This window comes from Lentinula edodes, assembly GCF_021015755.1.
Source record: "Lentinula edodes strain Le(Bin) 0899 ss11 chromosome Unknown C8R40scaffold_57, whole genome shotgun sequence".
Classification (NCBI taxonomy): domain Eukaryota; kingdom Fungi; phylum Basidiomycota; class Agaricomycetes; order Agaricales; family Omphalotaceae; genus Lentinula; species Lentinula edodes.
In genome coordinates this window covers 96,575-122,002 of record NW_025764363.1, presented here as the reverse complement: position 1 = coordinate 122,002, position 25,428 = coordinate 96,575, and the positions used below count along the sequence as shown (strand labels likewise).

The following is a 25,428-nucleotide window of genomic DNA, read 5'->3' as shown; positions in this document are numbered from 1 at the left end:
GATGGGGCCATTGTGTACCAACTAAGCTCAGAGAAGTTTGATGATGGGAGAATCTACTGGAGGCCAGGGGCTATGTATGCAAGTTCATCATCTTCTGGAATCCAGCAGGTAGTCTATAGGAACGTATTGGGCGCTAAGTAATGAATCACAAATATAAATGCTCTAGATAGACCTGGGACGGTTCGCCGAAAAAGGGTACTCCAGTATAGTGGATACTCATAGAAAGCCTCGTAAATCGGAGCTGGACGGCACGATGTTATCAAAGGGTCAGCTAGACAGGCTTATGCGACTTTTTACATTAAGTTTACTGCCCCTCCCTTCTTCAAGTTGGAGACACAGTCCGCAAATGGATGGCCTGTATTCTTCATTGCCGCCAAAGGCCTACAGCTTGCGAAATTTTGTTCGTACAGGAAGTGCTCTTGATAGTCCAGACATCGATGGAGATGCATACTTGCTATTTCTGCTGACCGGACAACATGTCCTGGAAGAGCATCAAGCCGTTATTGACGCTAGAAGAAATACCCTTAATGACGACCATTCCGTCGGGGCATCTAGAGACTACGATTCTCTGATTGGAATTGCGGATAATATTCTGGTGAACGCTGCAATATCGGTTTATCCGGCGCCCAATCCTGCAGAGGTTTTGTCTTCTAGTATTCACCTCAAAATTCGATTGCCTTCTGGAGATGTGAGTACGAATGCTTTCAGTATATTTCCCAGTTCACCTTTTGTTCTCAGAACCATAAATTAGTTCCCATCCACCGCATTCCGAATTTCCAATTTGCTGTCTGGGGAAACCGCTGCCAAATACACATATTCTTTCCCGGCATAGCGTCTCGAGGTCCGGAAGACTTGGCTCGACAATTGTCGAAAGAAGAAAAAACAACCTTCTACGAAATTGGCCTCCGTCCTGCAATCGCAGCTTTGTTACCCGAAGATATATCAGATTGGCCACCGACTTATGACGGAGAACTGTTTCGTGCCCGGAAGCAGAGTGGCCATATGTCTTATCAGACGAAAATTATTCCAGAACTTGAGGTGCCCAACTTAGTAGGTCGTATTCGAAGAAACCTCGAGGATGCAAACGTCGATTGGGCCGAAAGTTTCTTCTTCACACACACTGTGCGCGGTTTTAAGCACGGGACTCAGCATGAAATGAACGAAGATGAAGCACAACTGGCCCTTGACATCTTGTTGAATCACGCAAATTTATCGAGGGACGCAACTGAGAGGGGGGAATGGTGGATTGATGTGGGGCTCGAACTTTGTAGCGACATTCAGAGCTGCCTTCAGTGGGCGACAACATCGCATTATCACATGGTGAAGGAGGTGTTGAAGATATCCGAAGCAAATGCAAGCCGAATTACTTCTTTGGGTAGCTCGAAGTACCAGAAGGACATTGTGAGCCACATCATGGACGTCGCTGGATGTAGGATTGAACCTGGGTCCCGAGCACAAGGCGAATATGAAGCAGTTTACTTTCAGCTATACACGACGGACAAAGCTATCACCTACAACCCAGAGGGCAGGCATCACGGTAAAGCCATCTCCACTAATTTAGCGATGGGTCCTACACAACCGCCGACTTTTATTTCGGGGTTGTTCGAGCTTTTTACGAATGCGATGACAAGAAACTCATCAAACGCTCGTATCGAAGTTCGAGTACCGATACGCCATGCTACAAGAGTCCTAGTGACAATAGACGTTGATCTTGTTCGACGAAATTTGCTAGCATTCCCTAGGTCCACTTGGTGGTACGTGAATTGAATTGTTGGATCATCAGAACAGAATGGTGATTATTGAAGGACTTTAGGAAATTTCGAGCTCAACGTGTCGAGGCTATCAGCCGAGTTCTAATGCGACAACAAGAAGGTGACCCCCAGCTTCGAATTAAACCGGCTGCTCTTCAGCTTACAGCGGCATGCGTGTGGCTTCTGAACGGCCTTCATTCTCGGCCTGATGACGGGTCCGCAGCTCGCAATCTTATGACGACAGTCTTGCCCCTAACGGATTCCCTGGATCCTGACCCAAACACTGTGCTCTTTCTTTCACAAGAAGAAGACTTCTCAGAATTACCATATAATCCCTTCGGTGTCATCTTCCTTCGCTGCATATCACTGAAGGTTCCTGTGCCGAGGATGAGGCACAACCCGGAGGTCTTTCTCTTGCCGAATTCCTTCCAATACCTCTTCAACGCAACACAAGAGGAGATTAGATACAAGTACCACTCCATAGGTGTTGTGCCGCGGCATGTTGAAGCGCAACGCAGAATCGTCACCAACAAAACCAGGAGAACCAAGAGGTTCATCCCAGTCGATGAGAGACTTCCGGACTCCCAATTCAATCTTGGGTCGAGAGGCTACGCCCTTCCACCGCCTCCTGCAGATGATGGATCGGACAAAGAATGCGGAAGTGAGGAAGAAGGTAACCTCGACGCAAAATTGACATCAATATGGTTCCAATTTCTGCTCGACATGGCGGATAGATCTCCGGCGCCCAAAAGGTCTTCGTCTGCATCTTATTTGAAGTTGACCAGTGCGCAGAGGCAACACGCTGGCGAAGAACTATACATGAATCTCAAATTGTCAGATGTATGGACAGCCGTTCGATGGAAACTAGGCACACCATCAGAGTTTCAAACAGCCTTTGGTAATCTCTTCCCGGAAAAAGATCACGAAACCCAACCCAAAGTACAAAACTACACGCAGTGCAGGTACTACATGGAATGGAAGACAATTTGCGCATCGGGGGATGCAAAAACTATCACGGCAGCTCGACAGGAGCTCTGGCGCAAAGTTCTTCGCCTTCAGTGGATTCCTCAGGCAGCGTCTGATAAGATGTGGAATACGCAGCAGCCCAAAAGGCAAGATGCCTCAGTGAGGTTCCCGCCTGATTCTGAGGGCCCAGCACCACGTATACTGTGTAGACGGAAGCCCACATGGTGATTTTAGGGAGAACGACTCTTGATGTATAAACGAGGCATGATATCTTGAATGAAAATCACAATTAGCAAAAGGACATGACGATTATAAGAGTGAATGAATAACCTGAAGTTGCACGCAACATCAACGCCGCAGTTGATCTAGTACATTGGAATGAGAAAAATATTTCCCACAAGCAACACTGGGAATCATACCATCGACAAAAGATGAAGGTGATTGCTCAAGTCTTTGACATTTATACGCCCAAGGCAGCAGCAATAGCGCCTAAGCACTAAATTTGAATCAACAGCCATCTCCACAGCTACGATGACGGAATACAGGCCTGAAATACAATACAGAATGAAACCGCAACTGAAATCCACTCGATTATATTTCTATACATAACAAAGTCCTGGTTTTTCCTTTGTGATGTTCGTCAGTTCTGCGACGACTTTCATTACCGCATCCAAACCTCACACCACTGGAGGTGTTAGTTTTCGCCCATTTTCACATTCACCGTCTTCGAAGACAGAGAATACTGTCCGTCGTCTGCGCTTTCGGCTAGGAGGACACGCATGATTGCATATAAACTTCGTTCAGCAATCTCATGGGGACGAGGACTTTAACGTGGGTCAGGTCAAGGTTGAACCTAATGCTGATCCGAACCTTTCTTGTGAGTAAAATTGCCCCGTTCGGGCTTGAGTTCCATTTTGTCGAAACTGAAAGAAACGTCAACGCGTGAAAGAAGGAATCAGCTTAATACTCACCTGGGTTATCGTTCTTAGTTGAGCCAATTACACTCTCAGTAACATATTCAAGGTACTTCTCACTATATGGACCGATAAGGGAGGGTATTAATACCGAACGATATAACGAGAGAATGAGATCTCCGTCTAACTTACACGGGCATGAATTGGTTAGTTGGATAGATATTTTGGTTTCCTCTTGGTGTCGGTCTCTGCCTCTTGGATCGCAGAGTGAAACGCAGACGTTGCGGACAGTTGATTGATATTCGAGAATAGAACGAAAGGGGGATGGGGTTTCATAGAAGGAGCCGACAGAGAAAAGCAACTAGAAAGTACAAAGCGAAGAGAGAATTTTTTCCCACGAAACGAACCAGAGGTCATACCGTCGACGAAGGACGGTGGTGATTCACCACCGTCCTTCGTCGACGGTATGACCTCTGGTTCGTTTCGTGGGAAAAAATTCTCTCTTCGCTTTGTACACTTCCGCCGTCGACGTCATGCTTCATTTGTTCTATCGTACATACGCCACGTTGAGTTAGATCACTTCTCGTAGTTGAATAAACAACACCTCGATGAATGCGCCGCAGACTTCGATGTCTCTTACTCTTCGTCTTGTTTGTCCGCTGTTTCCCTGTGCCTCAAGACGATTCGAACACGAGCGTGTAAATTTTTACAGGCACATTTAGACTTAGTCTCTTTTAGAGGGACGCGCTGTAGGAGATCTCCACAGGTCAGAAATATGGCGAGATTTTTTGAATCCTTCTCGACTTTCTGCGCATTGAACTTCAGAAAAAGTATTTGGCTCGACAAAGGTTTCAACTTGTTTCTGCCTAATGATTCCATCCATTTAAGCTCCTTATATTTTCACCCCTTGCTACCTTGTTTTGAGATTCTTGCAATCTCAAAGTCGCGCTTGAAGAAGAAAACACAACCCGGTAGCTGTAGAGGTTCTAAGGTGTTCTTCAGAGAGCAATGGAGTTGGAAACGAAGACGACGATGGAGGACGAAGGACGACCAGCGACAACAAGAGGACTGGGCAAGCGATCGTAGTAACCGCCTCTAACCCTTCACAGAAGTCCTTTAGCAAAGAACCCGACCGCCAGTGGATCGTTTTATGTTTTAGTCCGTTTTGAACGTTCTTTTTCTGTTGATTAACAACTTACAGGTGTCCAGTCTCTTCTTACACCGAGAAGGAACAGAGGATATTCTTGATTTCTGACTGGACGTGCAACAACATGAAAACTTGTCCCGTGCCTATTTCGAAGAGATGTTCGTAAGTCTGGTCGCGCCAGCAAGGAAGATTGGCCGCAATATTGGGACTACGCACGGCGGAGAGGGTCCATCTACGGCACCGTTGTTGGGCTTAATCCAGATGGGATGCATACGAAACGTAGTACTGCCAGTACGGGAGAACTACCGAGTGAACAAGACAAGCAAGCGAAGTTTGGCAGCCACAGACAAAAAAGCAGCCGGTCGTTCCACCTCGCCTTCCACCCGGCATTTCAGAAGATACACATATCGCACCCACAAATTCCAAGAATGACCGAACAACAACGCCGTTTTCCTCGTTTGGTCGCAAGCTCACTCTGTTCGACTTGAAACGTGCTTCTCGCGCACCTACAGTCATCCGACGATCCTCAGCGATCACACGTCAAGACCTTATAGCTTCTGCCAATTGCTTTGGTTCGACCCGCGGACAGTTGTTTAGCCGGTGGAAAAACCGACCCAGAGGGCCGTTTTTATATTAGGGTGATAGCGGTGCGAAGTAAGGTGTCAAAAAGTTCAAGAAAATACCGAAACTGGGGCTATAGGGCTATAGATGATTCAGTAGATGTTGGTTTCGGTTATGCTCGATGAGTGGCAAGCATGGCGTTGAGTACAAACGGGTTCTTTCTGATGTAAAGCTGGAATGTGTCAGATGCCCACCGCCCAGCAGCTTGAATAGCTTGAGGAGGGGCGCCGTCTTCTGCCATTGCAGTGGCGCCTCCTGCTCGCATTGACTGGCCAGCCCAGCGGGTGTCAGGTTTGAGGGCGCGGAGCCGGTGCATAAACCAAGACCTGGTGGGGACGGAGCCTGCTGAGGAGACCCACAGATGGGGGTGGAAAGGGAAACGTTTGTCACGAAGTCGAAGGTATTGTTATTTCCGTCGGACAGGTTTACTACGAAGCTTCTTCAGTAGATCTCGAGCCTGTCACAAATACCTGAGAGGTAGGTTCCAACTGAACGTGGCTCGATGTGGTGTGACATGTAGACGATGAAGAAGGAGAGGGTGTCGGGGGTGGGGTCAAGTGGGAAGGAGTGCATGGTACAGCACGCGATGTAGGAGTTAAGATGGGAATTGTATGAGCGCTGAGAAGAGACATCGGTAGCGAGTCCGAGCGCAACGTTACGGCCTCGCACTAGCTCTGCTATGGACCAGGGTTTCCGGGTAGGTTGCCTGGCCGATGAGAGTTCAAGGGTCATTTTTTCATTTCCCCCAGCGTCTTAGGGGGGTTTTCAGTGGTAATATTGATATATTCGGTTGCAGTTGTCGGGCTCTTTCAAAGTCGAAACGAGTTGTCCCATGTTATTGGAAACTCGTCTCGAAGACGAGTTGTTGCCCAAGGCCAGAAACCTTCCTTTAGCCCAATTAGTATTGACTTCACGAAGGGTTGGTTAGGGTGAGCATGCAACATCGTTTCCAGGCGGTCTACATTGACGGGAGTCTGCACCCGAAACAGGTGCGGGTTTTTCTGGATTGTGTCCCATGCTAGACCCTCGAACTCTGCTAACGCGGGTTCGGGAGTGGGTCATCAAATTCAGTGAAGCTTGCTGTACGACTGTGTAGTGGCTCAGCATTGTCCCTGAACCCAAAACCTCTCATGAACCGGGGGAGAAAAGAGCTGTCTCCCTCGCTCACTGCATTTCTTCTCCCCTCGGCCTCATCACCTGCCCCCACCCTTTGCTTCCCTATCTCACTCCTCTCCTCGACTCCTTCATATACGTCGTCAAAGCTTGGGAAGAAGTCCACCGCAGCTTTCCAGAAGTGGGCTAGGGGAGGAAGGCTAGCCGAGGGCTCAACCAATTCCTGGTCACTTCCTGGCCGTTTTTCTGCAATCTTGTGCTCCGTGCCCTGACTCTCCACACGTGGAGCAGAGGTGCCTTCGTTCGCCGCCATCGCAGTTTCCCCGATTGAACTTCCTGCAAATTTCCTTGGTCCTATTGCGAGGGCGTGAACTCCCTTGGTCTGGTCTAGGTGCGGAGAGAGTTGAGATTGAGAAATGCGTCCCAGTAGGGAGGAGGTACATTGTTCTGAATCTGGCGACCTCGGCATGTTCAAACTCGTTGAATAGGATATCGCGTCGGGACCCAATGAGCTGACGCACGGCTTTATCGTAGTTAATGATGTTCCGGTGGAAACTGGTAAGGTTGTCATCGACATCGAAGAGTCGCCCAATGTGCTCTTCGTAAGCAATGAGCTCGGTACGCCGGTTGGTGAATGCGAAAGAGATCGCATCTGCTGTAGCTCTCCACGCTCGGCGCCATGTAGTCTGGTCAATGATGGCTTTCGTGGGTGCCGGTTTGGCCAAGGTGGATAACTCAAGGGCATCTGCGAACTTGTTGGAGGCTGGTCGCGGTGCCTCTGGGTGGTGGTAGGTTGCAACCAGCGCGTGTACTTCGGCAGGTTCGATATACTCGTCCCGGAGGACTGACTTCCAGAGCCTTTTGGGGAAAATGGGGTTGACACCACTTTGCTCAATACTCTCGATGGTTTCATCAAGGTCAAGTTTGAAGTTCTCGATCTCCTGGATGATCTTCCGGTGTTTCGGGGAGAGAACGGATTGCTTGATAAACGCATCAGCAGTCCAGTTGAAAAGGGTCTTGTCCTGCTTGGCGCGCTTTGCTGGTTTCTCCCCCCGTCTTTCGTCGTCACTCTCGTCCTCTTCATCGGAGGAGTATTGATAATTTCTCCTCGTTGACTGGGCTCGAGCCTCTCTTCGAGGGACTTCCTCTTCAAGTCTCGCTCTACTGTTGAGCAACCCTTCGGGTCTTGTTTGTCTGATGTCGCCCTCGCCTCTAGGTTCCCTAGGCGGTGGTAGAGGGGTAACGCTCCCTGAACGAGGTTGCTGACCTGGACCACCTCTTCCCTGGGACCCTTCCTGGGTTGCACCGTGAGTCTGTCAAGCAAGGAGGGCCTCAATGCCTGGTAGTCGTACTTCCCCCTCATTTTGTCGAGGTTCCCGACGACGGCCTTCTCTTTCTGCATGGGCAATACGCTGCTCATGGTTATCAATGATTTCGAGCCAGGGCTTGAGGCTGTCGCCGAGACTATATTCTGCCCCGAGTTGGAAAGTACGGAACACCGTTTCCAGGTATGTTCGCATGGAGCTACGACCGGCATCTGGTGAGATGCGTCTCTCGGTGACTCTATTGGTGATGGCTTGTAGGGTGCCATGAGCAAGTCGGGCTGCCTCTTCGGTAGTTGATCCTGCTGGAGGGAGTGCGGGGGGGAACGAAAGTCCCTCCCTCTGTTGTTGTTGACCATCGGACATAGGTTTAACTTGTTACTTGATTCGACAGATAGCGCTTGCGCAGTAGCAACGATAAACAGCGTAGATAGTGTACCGTAACTAGTAGAATCAGTGAAGGGAAATGGGGAGATGAATATAGGGATGAGAGATATGTACAGTAATACGAGAGGCAGATATTGAGCATACCTAGTAGGATCGGTGAAGGGAGAAAAAAGAGAGGAAGCGAGGGGAGAAGACTACGATGTGAGTACTTATATCATGCGAAGTTCAACGGCGTATATATGTCAAGTATGTAGGCGAAGACAACATGCAGCGTAATGTTTGAAATGCAGCCCGCTGCGACACTGCTAAGCGGCCATCTCACTTGTAGACCTCAGGAGGGCGGACCCATGTGAACCTGTAGGTGGGGATGGCCTTAGCGAGGTGTGTGTATCATACCTGCAAGGCTAAACTCACCTGCTATTAGTCTTGCGTAGACTATCGTCTAAGCTCGATCAACAGTAGGAAACACAGTGAACTCGCAGGAGAACCAGGAAATCTACCTTCCTCTCTCCGAATCCATTCCTTCCCACTAAATTCATCGGCCGAACCGAAAGCTCAATCCGAAATGGCTATCATGGGTCAAATTGCTGATATGTTCCATACACAGAAGGAATGCTGTTTCCGTGCGATGGAACAACCAGGAAACTATTGAAAGTTTCTGATACTTACCCAGCCGTTCTTCGCTCTTTGCTCCTGAATCCTGTAATTCAAATGGTAATTTTTTATGGGTAGTAATAATTGAATAGTTAGTTATGCAGTTAGTTGATAATTATAAGTGAACGTATAACAGTAAAAGAACATTTCAAATAAATATAGTGCACTCAATCATATCACTAAGATACATCCACTAAGAAATACAAGCGCTAATTAGGAATTCAATTGATCCTAGGACCTGTCTTTATGCTTTCTCTTCTTCGTTCGTCTACCTGAGAAGTCTAAATCTAATTGCATCACTTGTCCTGGAGGTTGTGCCTTAAGCCTTATTTGTGCGACCAGGGAATTCCCCTTTTGTCTCATATATTCTGACTCCTCTACCTCTACCAGATAACGGCGAGGGACTGTGAGAAGGGGTTCCGTCGTAAGCTCCTCTGTGTAATTCATTCCTCTCCCAGGAAGCCTATAAACTCGCACAACCTTGCAAACAACCAAGTCATTCCCCTCCGGACTATCGTCAGCGACGTGTGTGATTCGACGAACTAACTTTCCTATGTTCTCATTGAGAATAGGGCTCTCTTCCTCCCCGTCAGCAATCATGTATAGCCCACGCAATCTAGCAATGGTGCGAGGTATGATTTGAGTTTTTGGCGCGCCGGGCTCATAGATGTCTGTCATTGACACCGTTACAACGTCAGATTGTTTTCGGCCTGTTCTGAGGTAGACTTGCAATTCGTTGTCAATGTTGTACGCAAGGTAGACAGGAATGTCTTCTGGGGGATCTGATGCATAAGGCCCTCGACGAATGATGACATGAAATTCCAAGAATCCGAGGGAAAGCTTGAAACGTGGATCTAACAGCCAATTATCAGCAGATGTTGGAATTGGGTGGCTCACTGCACGGCTCAATTCAGCATGAGCCGAATGTTTGAACTGTGCCTCCATATCTGCTTTTTCATTGGCAAGTCGAGCCTCCTGAAGTACATCCGTTTCATACTTGGTGTAACGGGGTTGATATCCGCTTTTGAAATGATAATATGAATCGCGTTTCTCCTCCTTCTGAATAGAATCATCGTCCAGGAATCTGAAAGTTCTGTTGTAGTTTAAAAGCAAAGTGAGAAAAATATCATTGAACACATCAAAGCACTTACTCTTGACAACGTAGGTCATCATAATCGACCCAGTCCTCTGGAAAGTTCGGGTTGTCGTAACTTATCAGGACCTTGAGACCGCTCTTCAAACTCAAATCTCTCCCAACATCTTTCACGACAGCATGAAATCCCTTTCGTGCAGAATGTCTAATGCATATACAGCGAAATCCCAGCCAGGGAGGGGTCGGAGTGTTTGCATTTTTTTCAATTGACAGAGGTTTACGGTTCAGAGAATTTTGTTCATGTTTCGATATGTACGGTGCCTCCGGGCTAACCTCCGCGAAGTTGTTGACAGATCCAGAAGGTAAATTCGGCCCATGTTCAGCACCTGTATCCTGATGAATAGGTAGAGCTTTGCCTTCAGACACTTGTCGTAGAACGTTGACGTGAAATGACAAGCTCAGACTGTGAGAAAAAACCACCTTGCTCCAGGGTTTTTCGCCATCGCCGATGACAAGTCCAACAAAGTCTTGATCGGGTGTTTGCACGCAATCACCGACTGAGAAAGACTTGCGTAGCAAGACTTTCGGAATACGCTCTCGATCGAATTCTCCAAAAGCGACTACACATTCCAACTCCAAAACCTCTTCAAGAACACCATCAAGGTCTTGCAAGCGCATAAAATTACTATGCAAAGGGAGCTTATTACCGTCGAAATGAGCAACCCGGACTCGGTCATGTTGTTCGAAGATCCAATTTGAGGGAGGAGGCATAGCAGAAGTAGCGATAGAATTTAATAGAGGGTGCCGCGAATCTGCAAACATGTCAAATAATTTTGGGTCCATAAACGGGGGCGCCTTTTTCATGTCAGACTCATCCAACACGACGGTCGTAAGTCGGGCTTCTAACAAATGTTCAAGGTACCAGTATAAACTTCGATGGAACGGAAAGCAACTTTGGGGATCATTGCAATCGAAACAACCAACGTGCTGAGGCCTTTGGATTTTGACAGACGCGGCGAAGGTTTGTGTAAACTCGATATCAAAAAGCGCGGGTTCTGGTCTGATCGGAAAAAGGGAGGTGCGACCACGGCCACTGCGACGGAGCCTCTTCTGAAGCTTCTTCTGTTCCTTCAAAAAATCGTCAAGTATGCGGGCGTTCGTTGGAAGCCGCGGTATCAAAAGTACCAGACGCATCGTTTCGCCTGCATCTTTCATACGATCGTCGTTATCCGAGGATATGACGCACCCCACGTCACCTTTGTAAAGATGATTCCGAATCTCGACCCATGAACCGGGGGGGAATTTGAGAGACACATGGTTCAGTTCCAGTAAAGAGTCGCCGCGCGGAATAAGATGATGAATTGGCATGCCTAAATTACTTGTTTGCCAAAATACAGGAAGTTTCGCATCACGCCAGATCGTACGATCTTTCTGCGCAGAAGGATTACTGGGCCTACGATTGTATAAGAAACCCTCGACGTGGTGGAGATAGGTTGCCAAAGGGGTATTCGCAGATGACATGTTGGGGACTTGCAGATATAACCACCCGGGAAGCCTGGAGCGATAGACACCTGCTATTAAGGTGCGGGTAGGAGGGAACAAGAGATTTGGTGAGGGAATATCTTGCAAGAGGTCGGCCGCGATTCTTCTATATATTGATATCTCCTTACCGCGCTGTGTACACGGTTGTGAAGGTGAATACAACTTTCCTGCGAATACAGAGTGCTTACCTGGACGCGAACCAGAAACAACGGATAACTTGAGAACAGAGATGAGGCAGCGGGTTGATTGAGGAATTTAATCAGAGTGTCCAAGGGAAAACCATGGATCATGGGTGCTTCCGTTTCATCATCCATTTTCACAAGAGAAGTTGATGAGGGAGATGATGATAATACAGGCATGTCGGTTGGAGGAGAATCTCGACTTGAACTGATACAACGCGCCTCGATCATTTCAATTATGTTTTGAAACACCCGAGGTCCTTGTTCCGTCATCCTCTCTGGGGTGTGCGACCGGCTAGGTGGCTCTGCGCTCTCCTCCGTGGTGATCTTCGGAGCCGTGGTGTTATCGACGAGTGAAGTTGAGGTTATTACATGGAGAGGAGGAGTGTTTACACGAAGAGGGGTCTCTGCACGAAGAGGAGTTTCTGAACGAAGAGGAGTCTGTACGCTGTCATATACAGAACTCAATGTAGGTGTATGGAGGTAGTTTGCGCGTTCATCATTCAAAGGAGTGACGGCTCGAAGAGGTGTGTCGGCACCATGAACCCCCTCTTGATAATGGGAAACCCACTCCGCTGGCCATTCCCGCTTCTCGATTATGTTTTCATTGTCGTCTTCGTTGTAGAATTCCTCATCCTCGTATTCATCCTCGTCTTCTGAATCGTTACCTTCTTGGGCGGATACGTCCAAGAATCGGGAGACTTGGCGTCTTCGAGTTGTTGCCTTATGTATTCAATGAGCCGCGGAACATCGAAACGTTTGAAGGAGTACAATACTAACTTTTTCAAATTCCAGACGCTCTCGTTTACTTTTTGACATTATGCATCGCTGTCTTTAGTCTGCTTGGAAGCATCTCTACAGATGCTCATTAGTACTAATACATGACTGAATAATTACTGTACAATATTGACCTAAACGACGAGGACTTACCATGATGAACGTTGACTTCGACGGAACAAAATGATTCCCACGAGCAAATGTGATGATCATACCGTCGACGAAGGACGACGGTGATTCATCCAGCGCTAATAAGTCAGCGCGTGATCCCGGATCGCCGGATCGTCAGATGAATCACCTACGTCCTTCGTCGACGGCATGATCCTCGCGTTTGCTCGTGAGAAAGAATTCTCTCTTTGCTCTGCACTAATTTGACTCGTTTTTTCAATGCTCAGCCTCAGTGGCGCTTCAGAGCTACATCTGCTGAGCAGATTTTACGGATTCAGGACGAATTTAATGGGGATTCAATGCAGTGAGTGGATCCCATACTTATAGATGATCTTACTGACAGCGTCTGTTTCACTAGAGTCTATACCTGCCGGGTTCAAAGGTTCATTATTGATGCTCAATCCGTTCTGTTCACCACCTTTAGAAAAAACATGAACATATTCAAGGCTATCGCGAGACGTCAACAAGGACTTGCTTTCAACTGGAATATCGGGCGGTCTGTCATCTCTATTGACGGATTTTCCATCGTGGTATCTTCCTTCATAGACGGCGTTTATCGTAACTTCAAAGACGTCGATGCAGCCACTAACAACTCTTCCGTGGCTGCTCTCATCCCGACATTCTTCTGCACATTGACAACGCAATGGTACTTTATCAGACCGGTCAACCGAACTGGTTCAGAGATCGACCTGGGAAGAGCGACGTTCAATGTTTGTTTATTTTTTGAAGAGGCTGAGAACGGGTTCAAAGATTTTCAGCCCCCGTCCTTCGGATCGTCTATCTCGAGACCCAAAATTCCTTACCATTGTTGGGGAACATGCCGTTCCCAAGATCGGTTAGTATCTTCATGAACCCTGAACCCGAGTTTGCTCAGAAGTTTGATAGGTGCCATTCTTGGGTGGTTCAGTGAGCTACATGAAATCGTTTGGATAATACGTCCTTCGTCGACGGTATGATCTCGCGTTTGCTCGTGGGAAAGAATTCTCTTTGCTCTGCATCCTTCGAGGACGGTCTGCCTACGTGAGACGGGGCTCTTTTTGTCTCGTCCTTTCAATGGGTATTAACTTCCTCAGCTACATTGGACCGAGTACATCGCCGAAGCGATGGAAAGATTTCCTGTTCGTGCGTTCCGTCGAAGCAAAGGCCTTCATCATGCTGACTCCTCGTCGTTCGGGTTGATATATTCATATCAACAGTGTACAGTAATTATTCAGTTATGAGAAGACTATAATCGCGTGCAAGGTACGGCTCAACAAAGAAATACCACTTCCTGGACACGAAATGTCTGAATAGGCTGACCAACCGTTCAACCCTCTTCCCCTCCCATTTTGACTACTCCATCCAGAACACGAAGAATCTTTGACCTGTTACACTTCAACTGGGCAAAACGCGCTGTCACAGGCACCGAATCTATCTCAATATGAACTAAACGACTCAGTCATGGTCGGTCTGGGGAGCTTGCAGAAAACCTTTGAGGAAAGGAGGCCCGTACTGGTGTTGCACCTGAGGTCTATGAAGATGTTGATGGCCTTCAACCTCTTCCCTTCCTCCTCAACAAGCTCATTATTCTACGGCTCGGTTCAACACTCTCGTTGAATTAGTCTATCCTCTTGTCACTTGCATGGAATGTGCAACACCTGTCCATCTACACGCATCAGAGAGCAAGACATCTCAAAGGCCGTACACCTCTCCGCTTATTCACGAATGCAGAGTCCCACTCACTCCTCCCTGCGAGTCAGTACAGGAGTTATCTGGCCTGAAAATTCTATGTACTTAAACACTTCTGTGGCAACGTAGACGGGGTTCAATTGTTGCAATACATGACAATCACAGGCACTTGGTTGACTTAAACACCCGAAGTCTTGAACGAAGATGCAAGAAACGATGTCTGGAATGTTCGGAAGGGGGGGGGAACAGATCCCAAAGTATATATGCATATACTTTGTAGTCTTTTCGGAGCACCAGCATACATTATATCTGCATTACATACGTTTTTTGTTTATTAACTTGTTCCATATCTGTTTTTCGACCACCGAGAGTTTCATCGAAGGAAGCAGTAGATGCGGGAAGTCAGAAAACAATTGTCGATGTAGACTCTATGTGAACTGAACGACTACAACAGTTGGGCATCATGGAGCCAAGGGAGGCAGGCAGTAACTCTGAGCTAATGCGCCATTTGTACATGAATCCCGTCCGTCGACGACGGTATGACACTCATTCTGTTCATGGGAATTATGACCTTCATCGACGGTATGATACTCCTGTTCAGTCATGGGAATTAAAAAGTACTCAACGAAAATCAGTATAGTCCCAGCAGGGATTCGAACCCTGTGCTTTTGACAATATTTACATTCCGCACAGAGTTTATGATATTTATCAAATGCTCTACCACTGAGCCACTGGGACTTCATTAGCACAAAGTACACTCAAGGCAAGTATTGATAAACACCTTCATAAACATCCTTGTTTGCTCATGGGAATTGCCACCAATGGGCACCTTCGTGGAAGGTATGTTTCTCACCTTGTTCACTGATGGGAATTACTCTATTTGAGCTGCAATGCGTGCCCACGGGAACTGCCACCAATAGGCACCTTCATGGAAGGTATGATTCTCACCTCGTTCACTGATGGGAATTTCTTTATCTGAGTTGCAATGGGCGCCTAATTTCCAAAAGAAGTAAATAGGCGCTCAATTCACGGACCAAGTATCCACTGGAATTATTGTAGTTAGTAGTCCACAGCTGCTCTCCAGTTCTCTCTAGCTACACCCCAGCTCTCCCTAGCTGTACCCTAGCTGTCCCCCAGTTCTCCCTAGCTATACCCTAGTTGTCCCCCAGTTCTCCCTAGCTGTACCCTAGCTGTACCCTAGCTGTCCCCTATAATTTGCCCCCTAGTTTGTCCCCTAGAAGTCTCTAATAACCCCTAAGACATAAACAGAGGTTTTGGAGTGATTTAGGAAGACTGGGTTTCCGGCTGGTTTGCCTTTCCATGAGAAAAAGGGCATGAAAGGCCCAAAACGCTAAGGGAAAGGGCATGCCCTTTCCGGGTGTAATATAGTTAGGTGGAGGAGGGTGTGCAGCTGGGTTTCACGTCGGGCAAGTAATTAGCCCATTTGAAGGCATCTAAGATGGGACGGAGGTTCAGTCTGTTGATGATGGTAAGGTCTTGAAACTATGTCTTGCGTGATCTTCGCGGCTGCAGAGACAGGGAAGCTTGGCGGTGGTTCGATGATGTACTTGAACTAGAGAACCTTAAAGCACAAAATGAGATGAGGAGGGAAATTATTCGAAGTTTCGAGACGCACCTTGGTAAAAAATATTCATGCCATCTGGAGTGATACTCTGCCTTGTGGCTTGCCTTTGTTATCCCAGTAAAAGGGGTATAGATACGTTGGATCATCACACCGCCTGGTCAAAATTACTTGGAGAGAAGTAAAAGAAATAAAAGAGAGAGGATGCGGAGGCAGTGGAAGATAGTCCAGAATTGAGAAGTTGGTTAACACCAAGATGAGTGAGTTGGGAAACAGCTGCGCAATTTACTGATACTCATGGCAGTTGTCGTAGTAGTAGTAGTAGAAGACAGCAAAAACCTCGTCTCCCGAACGGTTGAGATATCCAAAGTAGAGCGTTCTGAAGGGCATGGAATAGAGGGGATTGCGGCGAGGATAGGTGATGGCAGGCAAAAGATGAAGGGATGCTGGGGTTGAGAAAATTCATTATTGTACCTTGAGAAGACGAAGCAATGAAAATACCATTGGATCCAACAAATAACCTATCCCCTCTCATCCAGCTCAAGGCCTCGCGACACCTGATTGCATACCAAAGGCACTGGATAACAGATCAAATCGATATCAAGCATTGCTACTTCGCGCGCAACAATTTGGTTTGGATATGGCAGTTTCTCAGACGCCGTCCAGCGTTCCACTGCTTTGTACGCATCTGGTGGTATCAAGCAACGTATGGCGAGCGTAAAGCATGGTACACATAGAGAGAAGAGGTGAATGAAAGTGAGGCTTCACATTGTGCATGGGAATCTGCAATGGAAAATTTCATTAAAAAAATCACATAATTTAGAGGATACGAACGTGACACAAAACAGCGAAATTGAAACGGCTCCAATGAACTTTCTCGTGGTAACACCTTTCTTCCAACAAAAGATCTGTAGGGTGGCGGACTTCAGGGAAGGTGATATGATTGAGGCGAGCGCAGTGGGATTTCTCCCTTACGTGTGAAAAATTCATGCAGCGGAGCCGGCCTAGAAGAGAGGAACGTGGGGTATATGAAATACATCGAACGGGTCTGGAGTATCGAGACTGAACTCCGTCGATTGTCAATAGGTGGAACTGCGTAAACAGGGAAGCGAAATGAATATATTGCCAGAGGTAGATTTGTTGCTTACTAGAATTGAACACGATCACCATCTCTCTGTCCTCTGCTCATAGAACTCAACATCCACCATATACAGTTCCAAACGTGTCCAGTGCTGGATTCGGAATCAGCGTTCAGAGAAGGTGACTAATTGATCGTTGCAGGCGTGGTGAGCAAGATTATGGTGTTGCGATGCGGGTGCTTCATAAGAGGTGAAGGTGTGACGACTTGAGCAGATGCTCATGACTGTACGTGAATTCCAAGAGGATATTTCGTTCATTGAGCGTGGTCGACGGGTTGAACAAGCTGCGATGAAGAGCCAGTGGGTCCCAATGGACAAAAAGAAGGGGACTGGACACCAACAAAGGGTGAGTAACAAAAATGGACGTCATATATACTGAAACTCACCTTGAACCTCGAGGATGTTGTAGGTCTATCTGGCTGTAAGAGAGCCACGGACATTTTCGTCCCAGCCCATATCCAATCTTCCTGCGTTGTCTGTTCATCCTTCTCAGATTGTGTCAGACAAGTATGAACCCGTTTCCTCTTTATTCCTATGATTACGAGCATGATACGGCGAAATGAGAGGTTCACAAAATGAACAAAGGTCATTTGACCGCTATATCCCTTCGAAGCGACGATATCAAGTATACTGCAGATATATGAGAAACGCACTGTCAAAAGGGCAAGCAAAGTTAACGAAGCGAGGCTGACTACAAAGAGAAATAATTCACCTATATTTCCCAAATCACAGTCCTTTCGACATGTCCAGTTGTCCCAAACTACGATGCTTCAGCATCCAGAGCCCAGACGAGTCCATCCGTTGACCTCTCATCATCGCCTTTGTGATGTGTGCACCGCAAAGTTATGGAAATGTGTAGTGCAGAGTCGGACACAGATGCTCATGGGGTATGGGTTGGGCAGGGAGTTCATGTGTGTGGAACGTAGGGAATGAACTGAGAACACAAGAGTTGGACTGCATGCTCGTCTAGCGAGGGTGCTATGAGCATTCAATGTGGTTAGTCACAACTGAAAACAAACATGGAAGGAGGTCGCACCAAATCTTAATCCCATATGGAAACATACCCGCGACGAGTTTCATAAGATTTAGACACATCTAGAAGGTAAATGACAAGGTCAAAAGGCAAAGGTCATTCAAATAAGCTTTGGGTGTACCTCAGGCCGCGTCACGTCGAGCTTAATCAAAACACTTTCGCGCCAGCGCCTCAGCCTCAACTGAAACCCCTCATTCGCCAATGTGACCCCGATACAGATAACTCGAGTTTTGCTTGAGATAAATGGTATTGTTCTAAACGACTGGTTGGCACTCGCTACTTATGAGTATTGCGCAGTATGAGTTGAATTGAGGATTACGTTGGGAAGGGGGGCAGTAAAAGAAAAGAGAAAAGAGAGCCCCACTCAAAAGCTGCAAATCGACAGATTAATTAGGAGAATGAAGTAGTTGAGCTTTAAACGCACCTCTCGATCACCCTGTTTCCCATATCGATACTCATCCGTCATACCGTTTCTCCGTTCGCCAACGAATAAGAATATGAGGAATTGATTGACCGACCAGCCTTGGATCTGACTTCGTCTAGTTTCTGTGACCAGTACGGGACTGCATGGGCATTGGGCTGACACTTCGACCTCCTTGATCACGGTGGAAAATTACACCGCATTCTTTGGTTCAGGGGTTATATACAAGTTTCGGAAATGGCGGTAGGGGTCGGGCAGGGGTCAACCTCTAACATCTAGCTCGCATCCACAGGATAACGAGGCTCCTCCACCTGGCTCCTGGGTTCCTCCTCAATCATGGGATGTTCAGTTTTTGGACAAAGGCAAGCATGAAGCCGAGGATGAGTACTACTCTTCTTTAGGAAGCAGGAATGCGGGGCCTGGAGGTAAAGGAACCGTGGGCGGTGGAAGACCATTAGAATTTGCTAGGCCAAGTAAGGGCAAGCTTGACGAAGATGATGACGAGGTCAACTTACCAATGGTCCATATGGGTGTCGGAGGTTTGAGTGGCATCGATGAGCATGGGCGACGCATTGAACGCTGGTAGTGTTGCGTCGATTCGATCGTTCTCTACGAATATTTCTCATTATAGTTCTGGCACTACTTCCACTTACAATTTCCAACAATATTCTCCGTCTATGACTAGTTCCATCACCTCTTTAAGCTCCTATCCCAATATAAATGGTGGTGGCAGGAAGGAATCAAACTATAGTCATGTAGTCATGGGAAGGTGGCTAAAACTTATACCTCATCCTCGGAAGGATAGTAAAGGCAACGCTCGTAGTGAGACTCACTACATCTACAGTGATAACCTGGACACCACTTGGTTGGGATCAAAACGTGAATATCAACCTCAGCCTTGGCTCTTTGAACTCGTCTGTCTACCCAACGACGACCATCCCATCCTCCTTACGTCTGTTCAACCCAGCAACAACTTCACCCCTATACTTAAGTCACAAGAATTTCAGAGTGTTCAAAGCCAACCTTCCCAAGCTGAGTTTTCTGAATCTCCCTGTGGATTCGAATTTGCTGAGTTTTCTGAACCTCCCTGTGGATTCGAATTTGCTGAGTTTTCTGAATCTCCCTCTCGATTCAAAATTCAAATCCACAGGGCGAACAATACTTATCACGTCGTCCCGTGTGGGTTCAACATCACTGTTGCCCAGCTGACACCCAAGTTGAACACCAAATTACTGTTAGGAGAGGAATGGGAGACCCATGTTATATTTGAAAGAGCAAGGACGAGGTGGTTTTTTTTCAATCCTCATGTTTCATCGAGTATTGACCATAACTCTATCTTCGTTCAAAAAGAGCATATCCTTTTACAAATCTGAATATTCCATGAGATGAATGGCACATATAATTAGTCTATTGTTACGCGTGTAGGAAAAAAAGAGGAATCTTACCTCCCATGCTAAAAACTCCTTCAACCATCTGCAATTTTCTCTTCATAACCGCGATACGTTATATCTTCCACCTTTCCTGTTCCTCCGTTCAAACAAAGATGAGGTACTGTTGATTTGACTGTAGGTAATACACTTGACCCCCTGCTCTTCGAATTAGCTTACTCAAAGTGAAAGAGATATGGGTTGAAGCTTCAGGTGAGAGGCAGTTTTCTTGCGGATTTCAAAAGGTGATTATATTACTCCAATATGTGGTGCTACAGTGAGTGTTATAGAGCTTTGGTTTTCACTTTGTATGCACCGCAAAACGAGCTTACATCGTAGGAGCAGAGCATTGTCAAGCTCCGTAATCGAGGGAAATGCCAGGGCAGCTTCTCCATGCAGTTGTTTTGCACTTTGAGCACCTTCAATCCAGGTATTCCCTCCAGATATGCATCGTCAAGGTCTCCTATTGGAACTCAGATCCAACCATGTGAAGGAGACAGAAAACCGGATGTTGGGTGGTACTTTTTTAAGCACCATATGCGATAGACGAAGTTCGGTGAGAGAGTGAGAGGTAGCTTGAATGAAATCAAGAGGGAGGTCAAGCATAGGATTGCAAGAGTGCGATAACGAGGTGATCTGATCAGCATGTTGATGCAAGGCGACGGGAATGGTGTGGAGAGAATGCCCAGAGAGGTCGACGGGTTCGTAATCTTTGATAGCAAGATATTGCTCCTGGATACGTGTACAAACGTATTGGTCACATTTGGAAGAAGATGGTAAAAGAGAATGGGCGTACAGTATGCCCAAAGACTTGACTCTTAAAGAGTCAAGACTAATTACAACAAGAACGACAATCCTTCACCGCCTAACAGCTCGAAGCCATAGCTCAACATCATATCCGGCCTGTTCAAAGTGCCTATGGACTATATCGGCGGAGATAGTGTACAGTGTATATAATTGCCGGGAATTGTAATATCAACCCGAATGCACCAACGTCCTTACCTCTTTTTGCTAAGCCTCAAATCATCTTACGGAGCTTCAATCCTTCCTCTACCTCTCCAGAGCCTTTCTTTACATCCTGTTGAAATAGCGTGCCGCCGCTCTCTTTATTCCTCTTTCCATATCCATGACTTGATTTTCGTCGACAAAGGTATGAACGTAGTATCTATTCCAATTGATTCTTTACAGATGATCATCTACATACATGGAAGTACATAGATGAACCGTATCCTACTGTATCATTCCACAACCCCTCTTTGCATTTACGGACAATGGGACTCCTGTTAGTACACTATTTTCGGGCTCTTTTTGGGGAATAAATCAATGAATACTTTCTCCATGATCAGATAGGACGTTATGAGGTTGATGTAAGACTCGTCATCTTGGACCTCGATTTCTCCAGCATCACTCTTTCCCCTGATTTCTTCCTGGACTGCAGAGATATTCTGCAAGAAATCCCACAGCATAGCAAATTCATCATGATGCCACTCGTTCAGCACTTGGTGATTGAGTCTGACCAACCCCTGGCTGATAATCCGGCTTGAGTACCAGAAAAATTCCCCTAGTTTTCCCAGGCTCCCAGTGGATTCCTCGTTATCAATGTTCATTATTCTCCAGTACTGTCCCATTGGTGCGCGGATTAGGCTCGTAAAAGAGAAAATACTGTGTAATCAAGCCACAAGCCTGAGTGCAATATATTGTAAGCTCAAGCTCGTGCCAGTGTTTGTAAGCTAGCATTCTGGGAATGTGCAATAGTCTACCTTAGTCTACCTTCTCCTGTTCCAGGACACACACCGTATGGTAAAGCCATGTAACAATCTATCTATCTATCTATCTCATATCATTTACCAATCGATCTGACGTAGGCTTGTATGTTCAAACATACAGTGCATTTTGTCCCGCAAGAGCCAGCCTCAGCCGTCCCGGAAGAGCTTAGCGTTTAGGCCCTAAAATATATTGAACAAACAAATAGGAATAAACACTAGCGATATTTCGGAATACGCAAACAGGAGAGATCGGAATATGGCAAGAGGACATGCAAGCTCAAGGTCCACCTTCCATTCAGATTTCAAAAAATTCTGCTAGGAAAAGCAATTTTAGACACTTACAGTAGATCTCTAAGCCTGTACAAGCCGTCCGACGTGTATGCGGTATGAGCATAGATCATAATGTTCGAAAGTTCCACCATCCACCAAAGAAGTTCAAGCTTTAATTATAAGTCCCGTAATTGACTATCACAACAACATGTATAGGTTTTGATTCCTTACACATTTCCAGCAAAAGTTGAGTAGTAAGATTATTATTCCGATTGCGGTACATGAACTTCAAATTCCATGTATTGACACTGACCCATTTTTTTCCTCTTGTATCGACTTCAATCAAAAAGTTTGATTTACTATAATATGGTGCTTGCCATTCTAACGTGTACTGAAGATCCCGAGAATTAATTCGAGATAATATTCTATAGGTGTTTACATATTGCTCTTTGGTCTCAGCGTCCACATCTTTTGGCAGAAGTTTACACCCTGGGAAGCCATATATCCTTGCAACCATCCTCTTATTCACCCTGGCCACGGCGATAAATTGTATGTTAAAACCTTTTGAGCTCCTCAAGAACGGTGTGGACCTGCTGTAAAACTTTTTGGTATCAAATTCAATAAATTTACGTTCGTGGTGACCAGTAGAAGATGAACTTTGCGTCATCACCAGACGTGGTCATACTCTCACGGATTTCAGCCGTTTTGACCGGATATTCCCATTGCGGGGTTTGACTGGGATTCAAACCCTGGCCTTTTGATTATAAGTAAGGTACTTCAAGAGGCAATATTTATCAAATACTCTACCATTAAGCTATTGAGGCATAATAGTGAACCTACTTGACTATGTTGAGTGTCAAAAATGACAATGAGTGCCAAAACATTTCACCAACAATAAACCAACTGCTAAAGCCTCAATAGGGATTCGAACCCTAGCCTATTAGTGACTATAACTGCACATTCCGATATTCACCAAACGCTCTACCACTGAGCTATTGAGGCTATGCAAGTTGAAGTTGTATAGATTGTAGTTGATACAGAAAAAATGGAAAGTCAAAGTAAAAGTTGAAGTTGAGTGTGGGAATTGATTAACTTTTTGGCGCAATGCTCATCATTGCTGACAGCCTCTATGCTGTTTCCCATGCCATATGTGAGGCGCTGAAGCTGTGAATATGTATTGCACAGTCTACAGAGGCTCTGGTGATGATTGAATGTCAGAGACAAACTTTGCATGTCACCCACCGTTCATTCCATAAATGTGTGCAAGATGGATGTGAGTGTGGGATTTTTTGTGTAACCCTAAGTGATCGCCCGTGGGAATTTCTCCTAACCTTACTCCCCGTCCCCCTTTCCCCTTCTCCTTTCCCTAAAATGAGGCAAGGGAGAAAGTAGATATAGGGGGGGGGGGGTTTTCAAGGTGTCTGAATCCAATGGGATAGGTCCCAGGAGGAGGCAATCAATGGTTGTAAAGATCCTGGCATTTGCAGACATTTGGCAGCTCATAGCAAGAAGAGAACAGGCAAGAAAGTGAGTTTGTGAAATTTTTTAGACTCTGCATTGCATCTCACTTTGAAAGAAAAAAACTCCCGAAGGGATCGCCCCCCTGGTTGCAAAGATTTCGACCCCCCCCCGGCCAAAACCCCATTGGCGCTAGTTAATAATTTGGCAGACGACGACCAAATTTGGGATGTTACCGCGACAGATTGGGGGCAGGCTGGTCCTTGCAATTTGTGAGATGGGATGTGTAAGACCAAACATGAAAATTGGGAAGAATTGGTAGTGAAGACATGGGAGATACAGTTGATAGCATTATCCATTAAGCGCGACAACGCATTCACCGCTTCGAGTCATCACTAGGCCTCACCGGCGAATCCACCTCACTTCACCAAAGAAATCTTTGACATGAGCAATGCGAGCAGCATCTTGAATGAAGTGTTCATTCCGACTCATATCAATGAACTCCTGGGTACGGTTGCTAGATATAAAGACCAAAAGATGTGGTTCCTTTGTTCCAGTCACATATGCCAATTCTGGTCGAAAATAGCAATGACTGGATAGGACACTGAGCGAATCAAAGATGAATTCAGGCAATGTCAAAGCGCACCGTTCATTACTCTGATACTTGGCATCGTAATCTCTGACCCAAGGTATCATGACCTCTTTCGTCCAAAAGGTCGGCATTTCACCTCCAGCTTCCGGATAGTAGTCGGGAATATCGTCTCCAGGAATATACCATCCCAGATAGTAAACAGGTGTGACGTGAAAGCAGGTTCTGTCAACGACTCCTCGTCTCAATGGAGGCTCGTTGAGCGGAAGAAATTTGGTGTGTTTGCATTTCCTATCCAAAATTGAATTACTTCAAGTAGATACTGAAAAGGGATTGTGTACCCAGTTGTCTGCAGTTGTTCGGACATAGCGCGAACGTTGAGGATGAGGATGTGCTAGGACGTGGTAGAATCCTATATTATAAAAGACTAACTGGGCGCTTAACATGATTACCAATAATTGGTCAGCAAGCTAGACGCTGAACTTTTACCACGAAATGGTGCTGCAGAGCCGCCGGAATCAATGCCGTGTTCTCCGGCGCTTTTTAGTGCGACTTCAAGTGCGTGTGCATGTGAGGGTCAATACTACAAGCACTTTAACAGTTGAACTCTGGACATTATACATTTATACATGTGCATTGAGTATTCTGCATATTGTGGCTGCTGCCTCATTTTACAATATTGATATAAGAACCACTACAGATTTAAGAAGTCACTTCAAACTTTGCCTTATGAAGGAGAATTCTGACTGAGCAACATTGCTGAGAAGGTATCCTTGATTATCTGAGATGAAGCACCAATGAAAAGCTGTTACTTCCAAGAGCTGACTATGCAAAATAAGAAATCAAAACAATCACATTTGCCAGATGTGTGACTGTGGTGTTTCAGCAAATATTGATTGCCTGTGCAAAGGTTATTGAGGATAGATTGTGGGTCAGTGCAACCAGTATTCAAAGCTGTGTCATGACATAGTGTGTTTAACAGAAAATAATTGGCTCAGCAGTGGAACAGATGTGACAATGCTAACTGGCTACTGCAAGTTGGTTATGGTTCAATTAACACACCTAAACATCAAATGAAACTTGATCCATGAATGTGATGTGGAGATGTCATATAGTCTTTGATTTCTGCCATCTATCCAAGTCTCAACTTGATCCATCCTGCAGTAAACAATGATCCATGGATAAATGCACTATTCTTTGCCCCAGAAATGTTGTATTAGCTCAATATAATAGACTTGGATGCTTTAGCAGGAAATGCATTCACCTAGAGCTGATAGTATTGGTGCAAATAAAGAAGCAGAAAACAAAAATGAATTTCACTATCCTGTTATGTATTTAATTAGTATCAACATCTGCAAAACCTGTATACTCGCAAAAGCAAGGATACTGGCTGGAGAGCGCTCTCCAGCAATGAAAGCACCCAGAGCAAAAATCAAAGCCT

The 25,428-nt window shown here is 46.2% G+C and overlaps 8 protein-coding genes, 2 non-coding genes and 1 pseudogene across 11 annotated transcripts; 2 read left to right on the top strand and 9 right to left on the bottom strand.

Moving 5' to 3' along the window:
- Positions 1-346: 346 nt before the first annotated feature.
- C8R40DRAFT_1059896 (uncharacterized protein) lies at positions 347-2,945 on the top strand (the record flags this gene model as incomplete). The annotated part of the gene is made up of 3 exons (XM_046225309.1): positions 347-707; positions 752-1,754; positions 1,814-2,945. The coding sequence occupies 3 exons, from the start codon at positions 347-349 to the stop codon at positions 2,943-2,945; spliced, it is 2,496 nt and encodes an 831-aa protein (XP_046080336.1).
- Positions 2,946-5,511: 2,566 nt separating this feature from the next.
- C8R40DRAFT_1176903 (uncharacterized protein) lies at positions 5,512-6,131 on the bottom strand (the record flags this gene model as incomplete). Its single annotated transcript, XM_046232590.1, has 2 exons — positions 5,512-5,744; positions 5,870-6,131. 2 exons carry the CDS (start codon positions 6,129-6,131, stop codon positions 5,512-5,514), a joined length of 495 nt encoding a protein of 164 aa, XP_046080335.1.
- A 77-nt stretch (positions 6,132-6,208) lies between these two features.
- C8R40DRAFT_1059904 (uncharacterized protein) lies at positions 6,209-6,457 on the bottom strand (the record flags this gene model as incomplete). The annotated part of the gene is made up of 1 exon (XM_046225311.1): positions 6,209-6,457. A coding segment is annotated over one exon (249 nt), but the record flags the coding sequence as incomplete, so codon positions are not given.
- A 282-nt stretch (positions 6,458-6,739) lies between these two features.
- On the bottom strand, positions 6,740-7,567 carry C8R40DRAFT_1059897 (uncharacterized protein; the record flags this gene model as incomplete). The annotated part of the gene is made up of 1 exon (XM_046225310.1): positions 6,740-7,567. A coding segment is annotated over one exon (828 nt), but the record flags the coding sequence as incomplete, so codon positions are not given.
- Positions 7,568-9,106: 1,539 nt separating this feature from the next.
- On the bottom strand, positions 9,107-12,508 carry C8R40DRAFT_1176901 (uncharacterized protein; the record flags this gene model as incomplete). The annotated part of the gene is made up of 4 exons (XM_046232589.1): positions 9,107-9,968; positions 10,027-11,642; positions 11,699-12,412; positions 12,470-12,508. 4 exons carry the CDS (start codon positions 12,506-12,508, stop codon positions 9,107-9,109), a joined length of 3,231 nt encoding a protein of 1,076 aa, XP_046080332.1.
- Positions 12,509-14,940: 2,432 nt separating this feature from the next.
- Positions 14,941-15,040, bottom strand: C8R40DRAFT_t271. The gene has a single exon. It is a non-coding gene; the product is annotated as a tRNA-Ile (tRNA).
- Positions 15,041-17,277: 2,237 nt separating this feature from the next.
- C8R40DRAFT_1074193 (uncharacterized protein) lies at positions 17,278-18,522 on the bottom strand (the record flags this gene model as incomplete). Its single annotated transcript, XM_046226676.1, has 7 exons — positions 17,278-17,352; positions 17,410-17,628; positions 17,677-17,714; positions 18,088-18,118; positions 18,178-18,332; positions 18,376-18,427; positions 18,481-18,522. The coding sequence occupies 7 exons, from the start codon at positions 18,520-18,522 to the stop codon at positions 17,278-17,280; spliced, it is 612 nt and encodes a 203-aa protein (XP_046080331.1).
- Positions 18,523-18,714: 192 nt separating this feature from the next.
- C8R40DRAFT_1176899 (uncharacterized protein) lies at positions 18,715-19,850 on the top strand (the record flags this gene model as incomplete). The annotated part of the gene is made up of 3 exons (XM_046232588.1): positions 18,715-18,720; positions 18,770-19,059; positions 19,109-19,850. The coding sequence occupies 3 exons, from the start codon at positions 18,715-18,717 to the stop codon at positions 19,848-19,850; spliced, it is 1,038 nt and encodes a 345-aa protein (XP_046080330.1).
- Positions 19,851-21,187: 1,337 nt separating this feature from the next.
- On the bottom strand, positions 21,188-24,354 carry C8R40DRAFT_1074192 (uncharacterized protein; the record flags this gene model as incomplete). The annotated part of the gene is made up of 10 exons (XM_046226675.1): positions 21,188-21,566; positions 22,013-22,110; positions 22,254-22,331; positions 22,380-22,533; positions 22,571-22,694; positions 23,183-23,306; positions 23,509-23,590; positions 23,805-23,990; positions 24,045-24,278; positions 24,311-24,354. 10 exons carry the CDS (start codon positions 24,352-24,354, stop codon positions 21,188-21,190), a joined length of 1,503 nt encoding a protein of 500 aa, XP_046080329.1.
- C8R40DRAFT_t270 lies at positions 22,668-22,764 on the bottom strand (annotated as a pseudogene). Its single transcript has one exon. The product of its transcript is annotated as a tRNA-OTHER (tRNA).
- C8R40DRAFT_t269 lies at positions 22,851-22,942 on the bottom strand. The gene has a single exon. It is a non-coding gene; the product is annotated as a tRNA-Ile (tRNA).
- Positions 24,355-25,428: the final 1,074 nt, after the last annotated feature.